This window comes from Amblyomma maculatum, chromosome 11 (assembly GCF_055883805.1).
Source record: "Amblyomma maculatum isolate TAMU_Amacu chromosome 11, ASM5588380v1, whole genome shotgun sequence".
In the NCBI taxonomy this organism is placed as follows: domain Eukaryota; kingdom Metazoa; phylum Arthropoda; class Arachnida; order Ixodida; family Ixodidae; genus Amblyomma; species Amblyomma maculatum.
In genome coordinates, this window is record NC_139354.1 from 157,147,096 (window position 1) to 157,164,405 (window position 17,310).

The window sequence follows — 17,310 nt, forward strand, 5'->3', positions numbered from 1 at the left end:
AACAGTGAAACTTTCTTTCACTAGAGAATAGCATTAAAAGCAAATACATAAATTACCAGACTCCTGTGGCTTCGTACGTTCTATGCCCAAGGCGTCCGGTGTGGTGTCTTGGCAGCATCAGCGGTGGCTTATTTGGCGCACGAGCCAGACCCTTCCGCACGCAAGGCGTTTACGAAGACATCCAAGTCACAGTCTCACTGATAAGCAGTATGACAGGCGGAAAGTTTGACTGCAGTAGCACTCTAAAGCGCTGCTCTTCAGAATGAATGTGTTCGCGTCGGTTCAGGTGCGAGTCCTTTGCTTTAATGGGAAAGCACTGAACAGCTCATGTGTGGCGTCCAAAGAGAGTGTCTGCTTCAGCTGTGAGTGAGCTTGGGTGTAGGATGGAAATCAAACCCGGGCCGCCCCCGTCCGAAACGGGGACGCTTCCACCACGCTACCACAACTCGGCGTTTGAGCATAAATAAAGACACGCCAAGTTAATGCACGGGTTTCTTAGACACGTATCTTCTAGATCTGTACTGAGGCGCACATGATTATGAAGATGTAGATTACAGACATCGAAATGAAGTGAGTCGCATATATTTGAATTTCTTCCGTGGTTCCCGTCAGTCGTAGCACCATCATGTGGCGCCCAGCGAAACCACCCCCTCCATATAAGGCGCTCACATGATGGCGCCCGAGGCTTTTGCATTTCGCCAATGCAGGCTCTGCAGTGCCGACATAATTTTTGCTTTATTTCACAAAATGTTACTAATAATTATTTCCGCAGGGCAACATCAGGCCACAGAAAACATCTTAGAGCTAAATGCCCTTTACAGAAAGTGTGATTGGTGGTATTTTTGTCATCTTTTTGCCTGGAATTGTCACAATTTTAATCCTGATCGAATCAGTACAGAGCTTTTTATCTAAAAGCTTGTAGCCCGAGCAGGAAAAAAAATAAAAAGCAGAATGAGAAAAGCGCTATTCTAAACAGATTTTACTCACCGAAATAACGCGCGTATTTATAAAATTCTTCACGTGCGCAGAAACCCAGACGCTGACACTAATACAAATGAGATTTGAAAAGCCAAACATTAGATAAGTTTATCCAAAAACCTATATTCACTACAGAAAATCTTAACCGAAGGGCTGCTGACCCACTCCGCTCCTTTCCAAAAAAAATGTGAAAAGCTTCAATCCATTCTTGTGCTAATGCGTCTCTGCTTCTGTAAGGTATGGCGAACAATTCCCCGGCTTATTGCAAAATTTGCAGTGAACAGTGCCGCTTCAGTTCTCAATAAATCTTTCGTGCTCGCGAATCATGGGAAAAGCAGCGCTGGCAGACGAAGGACAAGAAGGAGGACACACAGCTTCCAGCGCTGCTCTTTCCATGATGCGCGACCAACTTGCCCCAGCAACAAACTGTTCTCGCGAAGCCACTTATTCAGGCAATTCCCGGATTTCACAATGTCGACCTTTCCACGTGACATTACCCAATGCCTGTATTGCATTCAACATAACTGTGCTTATGTTTTGTTACGCAACTCTCCTTCTTTTTACCTTTGAGCAAAGGCCCTTCAGCTTACATGGTATCGAAAAAACCACAGGAAGCTTGTATTTATTCGCCACTTTCTTCATGTTGTGAGCCACATGATGCGAGTACTGTGCTGAATTCCATTTCCTTTTGTTCCTTTCTTGCTGCCTAATTTTACGAAACTGTTGTGCTTGATTTTTTGCAGCAGTTTTTGCAACTGCAGATGGAAGAGAAAGGCGGAACCTGGCTGATAGTAGCCTTGATATCTGGGACTAGAAACTACGCTGAAAAGCATGATAACATGACTTATTAATGGCTTGTCTCCTGCACATGGTTACACCAGCCCTTTTAACCGTCTTGGACTATGTCGAATCTTACGTGAATACTTCATTTCCTGCACGAGGCTTATAGCCCCACAAACATGTCCCTCTAAAATTGAAATTTGACGAAGCTGTAAAGTGTTGTTTATCGGAAAATCATGTGTGAAGTTTAGCCCCTTCCCAGCTGTTCTGAAAGTAGTCGAAATTTCCGCAAGTGAGATAGTTGGTCCCCTGCTTTCGATTTTTTAAAAGGACCAAAGAATCGTCAACGTACCTAAAAACTTTAATTAGTTTGTCTTTCTCTAAAACTTCTTTTAAAACTCTGTCAATGGAAGACAAGAAAATCTCGCATAACACCGACACTACACAAGCCCCAATACAAAACTGTCTTCAATACGAAGACCGGTAGACCCAAAATAAAACTGAAGAAGCGACATGAAGCTACCAACAGTTAGGCCATCTGCATTTTGAAAAGGAATAATACGTTCTCTTAAATGCACTGAAAAACCGAGGAAACCAGTTCCTAGTGGGGAATAGAATAAAACCAGTATTCAAAGTCATTGAGAACATGCTGCCACTATAACTGCTGTTTTCCAGAAAACCTGCGACTTCGTGGGAATTCTTGGTTTCGAACGGGTCATTGAGACACAAAGTACTTAGGTTTGCTAGATAATACCGGCTTAGCACGTGCTTCCAAGTCTCACGCTCACTCACAATATTTCGGAAATGCCCACTGGTTTGTGGGTTTTTGCAGTGAAAAAGAAAATGTTCAAACCACGTTTAATTACAATTCTGTACAGAGCTTCTGAACATGCACCGCAGCTTCCCCTTGCGAGGAGCCGCCGCAGTGGAAAGAGTGCGTGCCTCTTCTGGAGGTGAGCACGCACTACTACGACGCACAGCGCGCCGAATGCCGGGCACGGGAAGAGCTGGCAAAGGGGTGCCTCAACGAGTCCAACGGATTCATAAAGAAGGAACAGTGCGAGTACTTCTGCGCCCCTAAGCGTGCGTACATCAATGGTGATTCTCTATGCTAAGCTCGTTCGTCTCCGCTTTGCAGTAAAATCTTTGAGGGCGAATGAGAACTGAAGCTTGCGGCTGCACAGGTCACTAACCATTGTCAGGCAGTTTCTCTAAAAGAAGCGAACATATCATGCTCAATAGACAAAATGACCACTCTGAATGTGGTAAGTTGCCACTCGCCAGCGTGGCGCGAAGAACTTATGGTTGGAGCGTCAGCGGCTACCCGCTGATGCGGACGCAGCCTTTGTGGTTCTAATGCCTGCACCGCAACTTCAAGTCAGTGGTCTGACGCTACTAATATTTTAATGTCTTTTTTCGGATTCTTTAAGCCCAGGCGAACTTTGTAGCTGCGTCGCAGGTCAGTAATGTATATGTTTGCGTGCAAGATGAACTTTCCTTTTTTCATATTTGAGATACTTTGGCATTTTGATTTATTGTGGTAGCAGACACAGACCGCTCACAACAAATCATAAAATTGTTTGGTTGGGATTGGTTTGTGGGGTTTAACATCCCAAAGTGACGCAGGCTATGAGAGACGCTGTAGTGGAAGACTAATGAAATTTGGACCACCTGGGGCTTTTTAATGTGCACTGACATCGCACAGTACACGGGCGCTTTGCTTTTCGCCTCATTCGAAAAGCGGCCGCCGAGGCCGGCATTCGATCCCGCGTCCTTGGGCCCAGTAGTCGAGCGCCGTAACCACTGCACCCCCCCGGCGGGGCAAATTATAAAATTGTAATTATGCAATGGCACATACCAGACGCGTAGAGTAACCAATAAAGAATAATAATTCTGGCAATGTATTATGATACCCAATAACGATAAACTACCTCATCAGCTCTTGCTCGTTTTCAGCGCTGTCTGCAATATCACCGTGATCAGCCATTTTTTAGGCCCATGGTACAGTTACAATGCACCTAATATACAGGATTCTTAAACGAAAGCTACAAGTTTGTTTACGAAATGCGTTCTGTGCTTATATGTCTACTGCGATCTCGACAATAGTTTGCTTTTTTTGTGTCCTGCGCTTCAATGGCGATCAGACGACTCAATTATGAAGCATATCTTTATAAGACTTATCGGTTAGGAAGGTATTTCCTTCTCTAACTGCTCTTTTGCGTACGTGATTCCTAAAGAGCACAGCAGCGAGGTCATTCCAGCCCACTATGTGTTTACGTACGTGAAGGCACGGCATCGTGTTTGTTCTGTGTAGGCCGCATTGCCTTCGTTTTCTCTACCTGAACCCCGTTTTAGGTAATGCAATCATGCAATCACGTAAGGAGAATAAGATTAGGATGGAGCGCATTTGGCAAGTACTCGCAGATTATGACTTGTAGCTTACTGACATCACTCAAGAGGAAAGTATGCAACAGTTTCATCTTACCTGTACTCAGATATGGAGCTGAAACGTGGAGGTTAACAAAGAGGACTCTACAAAAGTTAAGGGCAACGCAGAGGGCTATGGAATGGGGAAAACAGTAGGTGTAACGTTAACAAGTAGGAACCGTGCAGAGTGTTTCAGAGAAATAACTATTGTTAATACCATTCTAGTGGAAATCAAGAACAAGAAATGGTCATGGACAGGCCATGTAGTGCGGAGAGAGGATGACCGATGGTCGCTTATGGTACCAAAAACTGTTTCCAATTGAAGCAAAGCGTAGCAGGGGTTGGCAGAAAGTTAGGTTGTCAGATGAAATTAAGAAATTCGCAGAGGTCAAGTCATAATCATCATCAGCAGCAGCAGCTTGACTATGCCCACTGCACTGAAAACCGAGGAATTGTTTAGAGGCGCTTGCAATTTCAACTCAGGAGAAATTTATCTGTAAAAACGCGCAGTTTCACTGCACAGGTAATAAAATGAAAAACCTGTCGGTAGTTCAAGTGGCACAGATTACGACCCTCTGGATTTGAAACTGTTGTCCTTGTAATATCTACAATGTTCATGTATATAGATCATTGTTTCATTGCAATTAATGCCATGTTGAAAAAAAACTCCGAGTGGAGCAATGTCAAGGCACTCGGGTAGAGTTCTGAACAGCTGAGGTTAAGATCCTGTTCCTGGAGCTAATTTTAACTCGTCATCATTTATTTAATTTCCCACTTTGGCCAGGTGCCAAATAGGCTTTTCGTCTAGCCTTCCTTCTCTCTCCCAGCGACCGGGCCGGCGAGTAATACAAGGCGATTTTCTACGAGAGTCCATCCCGGTTTCGTTGAGGTTTTCTTCCACATTGCACCAATGTAACCAATTCTGTACAAACTTCACTCAAGATTCTTCCAAAGGCAAGCGCTTGCCAGGGCATGAACTTCATTCGGGGTGAGTTTGGACTCCGCGCCTGTGGACAGAAGGACGTCGAAAACAAAACCACGTATGCAACGTATGCAAGCAAATTGCATAGCTGCGATTCCGAAGCACCCTAACCAAAACACACTGAAACTAAACTGACAGGCGCCACATAGCGAGGATTTCTTGGCCTTCCAACATTTAAGCTGTCTTTTTGCCGTCTTCTTGGCATGCTAAGAGTGAACACGCAGGTTCTAAACAAGAATTAAGACATGTAACAGTTCCAGTTCCATTTCTTGTTTTGGTTTTCCAGTCATTTCACGGGGAGCCACCGTGAGGCAGCGCCATAGACCGATGATAATAAAAAGGCGGCACGGCACGAGCAGTGCAGGTTTTATGAGTGCGCAGTCGAGCCGTTGACGGCGTCCGCTGCCAGAACGCGTCTTGGAAAACCAAGAAAATGCTTGCAACAAGTGGCGACGAGGGAAATAGTCAGTCAAGCAATTGAAGTTCATTTTCGATCGTCGTCCGCCCACTTCTGCTCCACGTGTTTGTTCTTCTGCCGCTGTTGTCAACGCGCAAGAATTTCGTCATGCCGATTGTCAGCAACCTAAGCGTTCGAAGGATGTCACAGAGACGCATGGCCCTGCTACGTAGAGCGCCCTAATGCATTCTTCATCGCTGTAGAAGAGGAAAAAGTCAATGTTATTTATTTGCTGCGCAAAGAAAACGTGTGTTTTCTTGCGGAACCTCGTTAAGCCCGATCAGCCACATGACAAAACCTTCCACGTTATTTCTAGTCTGGGCGAATATTACTGCCCAAAGCCATCTGTGGTCGCGCAGCGTTTCAGGTTCAACACGCGATTTTTCATGGAGGGCGAGTGGGTCAGTAATTCTGTGCATCGCTAAAAAGCCTCTCCGAGCACTGAAACTTCGGAACTGGCTTAGCAACATGAGGAACCGCATCGTGTGCGGCATCGATGACACAGCCGTGCAGACGAGGAACTTACGTTTGAAGACGCCGTAAAAAACTGCACTTGCAATGCTAGCCGCAAAGAAAGATCCTGGCGAGATAGCGAGATGAAGTAAAATTGCGCTTTCCACATACAAGTCGCGGCATCAAAGGTACACATCACATGCTGCCGCTGCGGGGACGCACACCTCGCCACCGTGTGCAGGCACATTAGCATGCAGTACATGTATTTGCGGCGAGAAGCAGGGACAACGCGCTTGAGTGTGCAACTCGAAACAAAAGTTCGGAAGGTAAAGTCGCATGCATTCGCGCCTCCGGCATGGTAAGCATCAAGTGAACACTGTTGACAGCGGCGTTTCTGCGACGCGGCTTGTGGCCAGTCAACACCGTCAGTGTTTGCGGTAAGCCACTCCGTACGAGGCTGACACCGGTGCGACCATTTCCGCTATGGACGCAGAACATGTGCAGGAGCTGCTGCCTCCAGTACCCATCGTGCAGTATGACGTACTATTGCGAAGCTGTTCTGGGGAGCTGATACCAGTTCAAGGTAAAACGGATGTCAAAAAAGTTCCCTGACAAGATAGCAGTACTACTTTTACTCTTGAATGGAGAAGGTTCACCTACACTTGGCCGAAACTGCATTGAATAACTGGTTCTCGTCGAAGCAGATGTTCATGCTGTTTCTAATATTTAAGGCATCGTTCGGGCATTTCCTGAAGTGTTTTAACAGACCCTTGAAGCTTTGAATGGTCAAAAAAATTACAAGGGTTCAACGCGTCTGAACCAAATATTGAACGAAAGCATTAGCTGCGGGTGACCGAGCGTTCTTCTTCCTCAGCCCACTCTAAAGCCCCGCTTTAACCAACAATTATGAACGTACCTTAGTGGCCTATAGACCGTTTTCGCCGCGAGGAGGAAAATAGCCTCGAAGCGGCGCGCGCGGAGCCGCTCCTCCTCCCCCCTTTCTCGCTGGTATGCGCAGGCGGCAAGGTGGCCATAGCATTTGCATTGAGAACTTGCCTTTCGTACTGTTTTTTGCGCGATAAAACAGCTTTTGCTTGGTTTTCACGCAAACTGTGACCATGAATCGTGAGCCGAGGTCATCAGGATACCACTGCGCTGTTGTTGGCTGCTCCAACAACTATCGTAAGCGAAAAAAACTAGGCGCAGAGCCATGTGCACAGCATCAACAGCTGCGGCATCAGTGCGGGTGCGATCTGTTTCAACTGCATCGTTTTCCGTCCGATGAAGACGAGCTACGGCGTTGGCTGGCTAGCGTCAACAGAAAGGATTTTGTGCCATCGACCGCCTCTCGTGTGTGCTCGGAACACTTTGCTGGTGGACAACGTACTGCCATGAACTCCATACCTATGCTTAGCTGGGCTATGAACGGAAGGTTTATAACGTCACCACTTCTTGTGCAACACACCCATGCTTCGTGAAGAACTTTGACTGACTGTGAGGCCTGCACTTGGCATTTCAGCAATGTCAATTGCTCATCTACTGTATGCATGAGCACCGTCCCAACCCAACCACTCTGCAAATACGAGTACGACTGCATGCTCCTGAATGATTTCACCTCCCTGGGGTCACACGCTTTCTTCTCAAGGAGGTAAAAAATAATGTGTGGCATCTGCACGCGTGGCCACTTCTTTATGTCGTCACTCCAGTCAGTGACAACAGTTGGATGGCTGCACAGCTTGTCACCTGCAGACAAATATCAAGGGCACATAATCGGAGCAATGGAAGGAAGTAGCGAAGAGAAATAAAAAAAACTTCAAAATTCTCGTTGCATGCTATATCATCATCATCAGCCTGATTATACCCACTGCAGGGCGAAGGCCTCTCCCATATCTCTCCACTTAACCCGGTTCTGTGCTAGCTGCATCCACTTGACCCCTGCGAACTTCTTAATCTCATCCGCCCACCTAACTTTCTGCCGCCCCCTGCTACGCTTTCCTTCCCTTGGAATCCAGTTTGTTACCCTCAGCGACCATCGGTTATCCTCTCTTCGCACTACATGTCCTGCCCATGTCCATTTCTTCTTCTTAATTTCCACTAGAATGTCGTTAACTTGAGTTATTTCTCTGACCCACTCTGCACGCTTTCTATCTCTTAATGTTACCCCTACCATTTTTCGTTCCATAGCCCTCTGGGTTGTCCTCAACTTAAGTAGAACTCTCTTGGTTAGCCTCCACGTTTCAGCCCCATAGGTGAGTACAGGCAAGATGCAACTGTTGTATACTTTCCTCTTGAGCGATACCGGTAAGCTGCTAGTCATAATCTGCGAGTGCTTGCCAAATGCGCTCCATCCCAATCTTATTCTTCTTGTTATTTCCTTTTCATGATCCGGATCTGCGGTTACTACCTGTCCTAAGTAGATATATTCGCCTACTACTTCCAGTATTTCGCTACCTAATGTAAACTCCTGTTCCTTCCCGAGGCTGTTGAACATTACCTTAGTCTTCTGCATATTGATTTTCAAGCCTACCTTTCTACTTTTCCTGTCTAGGTCATCAATCATTATTTGCAGTTCATCTCCCGAGTTGCTTAGCAAGGCAATGTCATCAGCAAATCGCAGATTACTGAGGTATTCTCCATCTACCCTTATCCCTAACTGCTCCCATTCCAAGTCTCTGAATACTTCCTCTAAACAAGCTGTGAATAGTACTGGGGAGATTGTGTCTCCTTGCCTAACACCTTTCTTTATGGGAATTTTGTTGCTTTCTTTATGTAGAACTATGGTTGCTGTGCAGCCACTATATATATCTTCCAGCACTTTCACGTACGGCTCGTCTACCCCCTGATTTCGCAATGCCTGCATCACCGCCGAGGTTTCAACTGAGTCAAATGCTTTTTCGTAATCAATGAATGCTATGTATAAGGGCTGGTTATATTCCGAGCATTTTTCTATCACCTGATTGATGGTATGGATATGATCGATAGTAGAGTACCGTTTCCGAAACCCTGCTTGATCCTTTGCTTGATTGCAGTCTAAGGTTGTCCTGATTCTATTAGCGATTACCTTAGTAAATACCTTATACGTAACAGACAGTAAGCTGATTGGTCTGTAATTTTTAAGGTCCTTAGAGTCCCCTTTCTTGTGAATGAGGATAATGTTTGCATTCTTCCATGCTTCCGGTACCGTCGATGACACCAGGCACTGCGTATACAGGGTGGCCAGTTTTTCTAGCACGATATCCCCCCCGTCCTTCAGCAAATCTGTAGTTATCTGATCCTCTCCAGCTGATTTCCCCCTTTGCATAGTTTCTAGTGCTTTCTTGACCTCGTCCTTCGTCACTGGTGGAACGTCTGACTGTTTTTCCCTACCGCCAATCTCATTACGGTCCTGACTACTTTGGCTACTGTAGAGATCTGTATAGAACTCCTCGGCTACTTTGACTATCTTGTCCATATTAGTGATGACGTTGCCCGCCTTGTCCCTTATCGCATACATCTGGTTTTTGCCTATGCCCAATTTCTTCTTTACCGCTTTAAGGCTTCCCCCGTTTTTTACAGCATGCTCAATTTTCTCCATGTTATACTTCCTTATATCGGCCACCTTGCGCTTATTGATTATCTTTGATATCTCGGCCAATTCGATCTGGTCTGTTGGATTGGAAGCTTTCATACTCTGCCGTTTCTTAATCAAATCTTTCGTCTCCTTAGACAGCTTACCGGTATCCTCTCTAACTATCCTACCGCCTACTTCTACCGCGCACTCAGTAATGATATCTCTGAAATTATTGTTCCTTGCCTCTAGGGTAATGTCGCCATCCTCAGTTAGAGCTGAATACCTATTCTGTAGCGAGATCCTGAATTCTTCTGCCCTCCCCCTCACCGCTAATTCGTTGATGGGTTTCTTTCTTACTAATCTATTGCGTTCCTTCTTCAGATTTAGGTTAATTCGGGACCTCACCATCCTGTGGTCACTACATTGAACTTTCCCGATTACCTCTACATCCTGCACAATGGCGGGGGTTGGACACATTATGAAGTCGATTTCATTTTTAGTCTCTCCATTAGGACTTTTCCATGTCCATTTTCGGTTCTTCCTTTTGCTGAAGAAGGTATTCATGATTCGTAAGTTATTGCGCTCTGCAAACTCAACTAGTAACTCCCCTCTGCTATTCCTAGAACTAATGCCATAGTCACCTACTGCCTTGTCTCCTGCCTGTTTTTTCCCTACCTTGGCATTGAAGTCGCCCATTAGTACAGTATACTGCGTCTTTACTTTTCGCATTGCCGATTCTACATCTTCATAGAAGCTTTCAACTGCTTGGTCATCATAACTACATGTAGGTGCATAGGCCTGTACAACCTTCAGTTTATACCGTTTATTAAGTCTAATTACGATGCCTGCAACCCTCTCATTAATACTATAGAATTCATCTATATTACCCGCTATATACTTATTGACAAGGAAACCTACTCCTAGTTGTCGCCTTTCTGGTAAACCTCGATAACACAGTACATGCCCATCCTTCAGTACAGTATATGCCTCATTCGGCCTCCTAACCTCACTAAGCCCTATGACATCCCATTTCATGCCCTCTAGTTCCTCTAACAGCACTGCTAAACTAGCTTCACTAGCTAGAGTTCTAGCATTAAACGTTGCCAGGGTCAGTTTCCAATGGCGGCCTGTCCAGCGGAGCCAGGCTTTCTTAGCACCCCCTGCTGCGTCACAGGTCTGACCGCCGCCGTGGTCAGTTGTTCCGCAGCCGCTGGTGACTGAGGGCCGGGGTTTTATGGAGCTTATCATAGGAGGTTGTGGCCAATTACTGCACCAGGGTGGCCAACTCCTGTTCTGGTGAGGGAGTGCGTTGCCGGAGGTGTTCACCGGCATCAGGTCGCACCCCAAACCTGTATATGCAATTCCATCGACACGCGGATTTTTTTTTTTTTTTTTTTTTTTTTTTTTCATCCGGTGGAGAATTGCGCGGCACCGGGATTTGAACCCCGGTCCTCTTGCATGCGAGGCGGATGTTCTACCGCTACGCCACCGCTGCCCCCTGCATGCTATATCACCTAACTACATATCGAGGAAGCAATGTAACAGCAAGGTTATTACCGCAAACGACATCGCAGCCGCCATGCGCTCACCGCTGTTTCTTGCTCAGGTGCTGTCCTGCGTCCTCTTCTCTTGGTCTCCCGTGGATCCATCATCACTGGATGAGGCATTCAAGCATGTGCCTATCCATTTCAACCTCAGCTCAATTGTTGCCGATGATGCTTCGATAGCAAGTTGCTGCGTCCCGCCTCTGCATCTGCCTCCCAGTTTGGCTCCGACTACGCTGGTGATCTGGCAACACGGATGCACGTGCAGCACTATCTTCGAGGGGCGGTTATTTAATCGTCAGTTTCAAGCCAGCCAGCTGGGGCACGACATCGCAGCCGCCATGCGCTCACCGCTGTTTCTTGCTCAGGTGCTGTCCTGCGTCCTCTTCTCTTGGTCTCCCGTGGATCCATCATCACTGGATGAGGCATTCAAGCATGCGCCTATCCATTTCAACCTCAGCTCAATTGTTGCCGATGATGCTTCGATAGCAAGTTGCTGCGTCCCGCCTCTGCATCTGCCTCCCAGTTTGGCTCCGACTACGCTGGTGATCTGGCAACACGGATGCACGTGCAGCACTATCTTCGAGGGGCGGTTATTTAATCGTCAGTTTCAAGCCAGCCAGCTGGGGCACGACATCGCAGCCGCCATGCGCTCACCGCTGTTTCTTGCTCAGGTGCTGTCCTGCGTCCTCTTCTCTTGGTCTCCCGTGGATCCATCATCACTGGATGAGGCATTCAAGCATGCGCCTATCCATTTCAACCTCAGCTCAATTGTTGCCGATGATGCTTCGATAGCAAGTTGCTGCGTCCCGCCTCTGCATCTGCCTCCCAGTTTGGCTCCGACTACGCTGGTGATCTGGCAACACGGATGCACGTGCAGCACTATCTTCGAGGGGCGGTTATTTAATCGTCAGTTTCAAGCCAGCCAGCTGGGGCACGACATCGCAGCCGCCATGCGCTCACCGCTGTTTCTTGCTCAGGTGCTGTCCTGCGTCCTCTTCTCTTGGTCTCCCGTGGATCCATCATCACTGGATGAGGCATTCAAGCATGCGCCTATCCATTTCAACCTCAGCTCAATTGTTGCCGATGATGCTTCGATAACAAGTTGCTGCATCCCGCCTCTGCATCTGCCTCTCAGATTGGCTCCGACTACGCTGGTGATCTGGCAACACGGATGCACGTGCAGCATTATTTTCGAGGGGCGGTTATTTAATCGTCAGTTTCAAGCCAGCCAACTGGGGCACGACATCGCAGCCGCCATGCGCTCACCGCTGTTTCTTACTCGGGTTGGTTACCGGTTTCCCGCTGTATGCTATTGCAGTTCCAATCGATGTATTATTGCGGTGTCGTGCCCCGACGGCCTGCTTTGTGGTATGAAAAAGTGTGCTGCTATGTGGAAGTATGGTCATGCTCTCCTATGCCAAATTTTACTGTTATTATCTGGTGACGTTGAGAGCAAGCCCGGTCCCGATTACGATGCTCCTCAATTTAGTTCGGATAGCGAAGCTATTGCTCGGATTTACGCAGTATTGAAACATCTAGAACTACGTCAGACGCAGTTTGTTCAGGAACTCCACATGCTCAAACAACAGCAGAGCGCTACAAGTGCGTCTTTGCAAGGCTTCCTGGGCAGTGTCTCTGCGCTAGAGACCGACTTGCATTCCTTACGGCAGACTGCAAATGCTCGTACTTCGAATGCATTACCCTGTATTGACACCTTATCCAGCGATATTGCGCATCTTAAGGCTTGTTTTGAAGATGCATCCAATAGGTCCCGCAGAAATAACCTGCTTATTCTAGGTCTAAAAGATTCCGCAACAGAGAGTTGGTCTGAATCTGAAAAAAAAATGTGCGTGCTTTCTTTTCCTCTTTTCTTCTCCAAGATGTTCCTTCTGAAAGTATCGAAAGGGCTCACCGAATAGGTCGCTTTGTTGAAGGCAAAACCCGACCTATTGTCGTTAAATTTTGCAGTTATAAGGTCAAGGACAATATCTTATCATGTGGTTTTAGGCTCAAGGATACTAAGTTCGCCTTGCGCGAAGACTTCACGCCTGCGGTTAGAAAGGCACGTTTCAAGCTTTCACAATACTTTCGTGATCAGGCTTTTCCTTCGAAGTTGCGATTTGATAAGCTTTTCGTAAATAAAAAGTGCTTTGTCTATGATTGTGAACATGACCGAGTTGTTGAGCTTAGGGAATAGCAAAAAGGGAGGCAACTGCCCGCTCACCAGCATGGGCCTGATCTTCATTCTACGCCTTCGGCATCATCAAATTTTGAATTGACAATTCTCATCGTGAATTGCAGGAGTATAAAAAATAAAACTGATGAATTTGCTGCCCATGTTTCCTCCGTTAAGCCTCATGTTATAATTGGCACTGAATCGTGGCTGGATGATTCCGTTCTGTGCCCGGAAGTTTTCCCAACTGGTTATAACGTGTATCGTCGTGACCGACACTTGCATGTTGGAGGGGTATTTCTGCTAGTTGAGGAATGCTTTCGCTCTTCAGCAATAACAGCGCCCCTAGTTGGCTGCGAATCAGTGTTGTGTAACCTACGCCTAAGCAATGGAGGGGACCTGACTATTGGTTCCGTCTACCGTCCCCCTTCCGCTACCAACCCTGACATTTTCAGATCACTGTCTGATTTCTTGTTTGGCTTAAAAAATGACTTTCTGTTTGGCGGGGATTTCAATATGCCTGATTTCAAATGGGTTGACTACAAACCTCTTCGTACGAATCAATCTTCATTGTCTTTGGCTTTTTGTGAATTAATTACGACTAATGATCTATATCAGTACGTCACTGAGCCTACTCGGGAAACTCGGCACTCATCTTCAGTGTTAGATTTACTCTTCTGTAACCGACCATCGGTAGTGCGCGGCACTGTTAGCATACCAGGAATAAGTGATCACAGTTGTGTTGTTGCTAATGTTAGGCATTTTCCTTATTTAATTCCAAAAGGTCTCCCTAGGAAAGTCTTTGTTTTTACCAGGGGCGATTATACATCAATGAATAACGAACTTGCTTCCTTCCTTCCCAATTTTATTACTCTAAGTCAGAGTTTAGACTGCATTTCACTCTGGGAGGTATTCAAAAATAAATTGGGCAGCCTAATTGATCAATACATCCCAACAAAACTTCTTTCTGGTAAGCGGCGCCGCGACAAACCATGGATCACGCGACAAATCAGACGGCTTGTCAGGAAAAAACATCGCCTTCTTCAATCGTATAAAAAGAATCGTTGCCCTGCTGTATTGCAGTCAATTCGGGCCCTTGGCAGTACACTAAAAACTGAAATTAAAGCTCATAAGGATAACTTCTTTAATAATCTGGGTTCTAAACTGCGTAGTAATCCCAAGGAATTGTGGACGTTTCTGAAACACAACGGACGCGAACCAGTCGGAATCTTAAACTTAGACGTTAATGGTGACCTTGTTAGTACTAATGGTGATGAAGCCTGCCGTTTTAATGCATATTTTCAGTCTGCCTTTGCGCCAGCGTACATCGGTGAACTTCCGAACACTCGTGAATCTATTACAGAAACCATGCCTGAAATTGTTTTTACTTATCAGGGTGTTTCAAAACTGCTTAATAACATCAGAGCCGCATCCGCCAGCGGCCCTGATGGTGTACCTACCTTTGTTTTAAAATCATGTGCGAACGAAATTGCTCATTATTTAGTCACCTTGTTCCAAACATCGCTTAACTCGGCATGTTTGCCAAATGACTGGAAAAATGCTAATGTTGTCCCAGTGTATAAAAGCGGTTCGAAAATGTCTGTTGTTAATTACCGACCCATTTCTCTGACTAGCGTGTGTTGTAAAACATTGGAACATATAATTTACAGTGCAGTCATGAAACACCTTGACTCTCATGACTTCTTTACGCCAGTTCAGCATGGCTTTAGAATGGGTTTTTCCTGTACCACCCAGTTACTTGAGTTCAGTAATGATCTGTTTTCCTCTTTTGACCACGGATATCAAATTGATTGTGTATTTCTGGATTTTAAAAAAAGCCTTTGATTCTGTACCTCATGTGCTATTATTACATAAGTTACGTTGCCTTGGTCTGCATCCCAATATCCTCGACTGGCTTCATTCATATCTCCAGGACCGCATGCAGCGTGCTGTAATTAACGGTTGTAACTCCGATTCCGTAAACGTCTCCTCAGGTGTGCCCCAGGGGTCTGTCCTTGGACCCCTTCTTTTTCTCATTTTTATTAATGATATTGTTCTTGACCTCACCTGCCAAGTTCGGCTATATGCTGACGACTGTGTGCTTTATCATGTTGTGGAAAGTTCTGACGCATTAAAACTTCAGCGAGACTTAAATTTTATCCAGCACTGGTGCTCAAAATGGCAAATGTCTTTGAACATTTCGAAATGCAAGCTGGTCTCGTTCACTCGTAAGCGTTCCCCTCTACCGACCTGCTACTCAATAAATAATGTTCCCCTGCAAAAAGTTTCTGAATATAAGTATCTCGGCGTATATTTCACCTCTAACCTTACGTGGACGAGACAAGTTGAGCATATTACATCGAAAGCCTGCAGAATGTTTAATTTTTTTAAAGCGTAATTTCAGCAAAGCGCAGTCAAATGTCAAGCAGCTCCTGTATTTCACTTACATAAGGCCAATTTTTGAATATGCATGCCCTGTATGGGATCCCCAGTTTATTTACTTATCAGACATGCTCGAACGCGTCCAAAATAATGCTGCCAGATTTGTGTCTAATAATTATAATTTTTCATCTAGTTTCACGTCTATTAAACATCATCTTGGTTGGGAATCTTTAGTTCACCGCATAAAACATTTCAGACTGCAGATCATGTATCGCATTTATTTTGGAAAGTTCAGCATTGACAAAGACCGGTACCTGCTTCAACCTCACTTTTAATCTAGACGACTTGATCATCAGTGGAAGATCCGCGAAATAAAATGCCGCACAGATGTGTATAAAGCCTCGTTTTTTCCACTGACGATCAATGAGTGGAACCGGCTGCCAGCTGGCATCCCTGAGTGTTGCACTGAAAATTTATTTCGTGCTTTTTTATCGGATGTGTGACGTGGCGCCCAGTTCTCGTGCGTGTGTTTCCTTCATTACTTTGTTTTTTTGAGTGTTTTCATCACTTTGTTCGTCGCGCAGTTGCCCCCTTTAGATGCATGTTTTTCATTCCGCATTATCACTTGTGTCCTGTTATTTTCTTCATTTTTATGTATTTTATCAATGGCGTTCCCAGCAAGATTACTTGTCATCTCTCCCCCTGCAATAATGCCTTCGGGCGCTGCAGGAACTTGTAATAGATAAATAAATAAAAAACAAGAGTGCGCTAACTGCCCCACTCAAGATACCAAAGCCTAGAAAACTAGTGTGAAAAAGCGTAACTTGGAGAGGACTGCAAGCGCTCTAAGTGCTCGCCAAAACACAATAGAAGAAAGGGAGGCGCGGCGAATTTCTATTGCCGCGTAGCTAGTAGCCGCGCAACCTGTGATCTAGCTTCACTTGTTCAGCGTGAGTTATTTACGGTCGATACACTCCTCTTTCATCAAGTGAAAAGAGGACGCTACGTACGAGAAAAAAAACGAGGCAGAGAGAACGGTCATTGATCGCTCAGTGGCCAAATCCCCAAACTAGCGACGATGACATACGCGACGCCAACAAGTGTAGACGTTGCTTTCGCTCGGTGTCTACACGCTCTAGCTGAGTAAACAATCTCGTACCGATAACTGGATCTGCTCGTTAGTGAGTATTTATCTTATTGATAACCCGCTGAAACACAGAGCGCACAGAGGATCGAGAGCTTTATTTTGGCACGACACTTATCTCGCCGAGAAGTGCACTGTAGCACGTGCTCGAAATCGTGAATTGTATACCGGTCAGCTTTCACGAAACGAGTTCAGTATCGGGACTGATCAAACAATAAAAATCGCATATACACACCAAGTGTACTCCAGCAAAGTGAAGTCCCGCTAACGTAAACATTCATGAAATAGCTGTGTTATCCTGGCTGGCAATCGTAGTCTATCGAACGCAATTAAATAGCATAAAAGAAGCTTGGCGGTGTCTGTGTCGCTTCCTCGACAGCCGTCGTAGATAGCAGTGCGACAATTGTAGTGCATTAGTTCACAAACTCAACAAAATC

At 45.8% G+C, this 17,310-nt stretch overlaps 1 protein-coding gene across 1 annotated transcript in view; it reads left to right on the forward strand.

The window, feature by feature from the left end:
- Positions 1–2,562: 2,562 nt before the first annotated feature.
- The window catches only part of LOC146175250 (tissue factor pathway inhibitor 2-like), a 50,733-nt gene continuing 35,985 nt past the window's right edge, over positions 2,563–17,310 (forward strand). Inside the window, exons 1-2 of the mRNA XM_084585554.1 lie at positions 2,563–2,572; positions 2,659–2,856. Of these exons, the coding sequence (XP_084441680.1) occupies positions 2,563–2,572; positions 2,659–2,856 (208 nt within the window). The remainder of the gene's footprint in view (positions 2,573–2,658; positions 2,857–17,310) is intronic.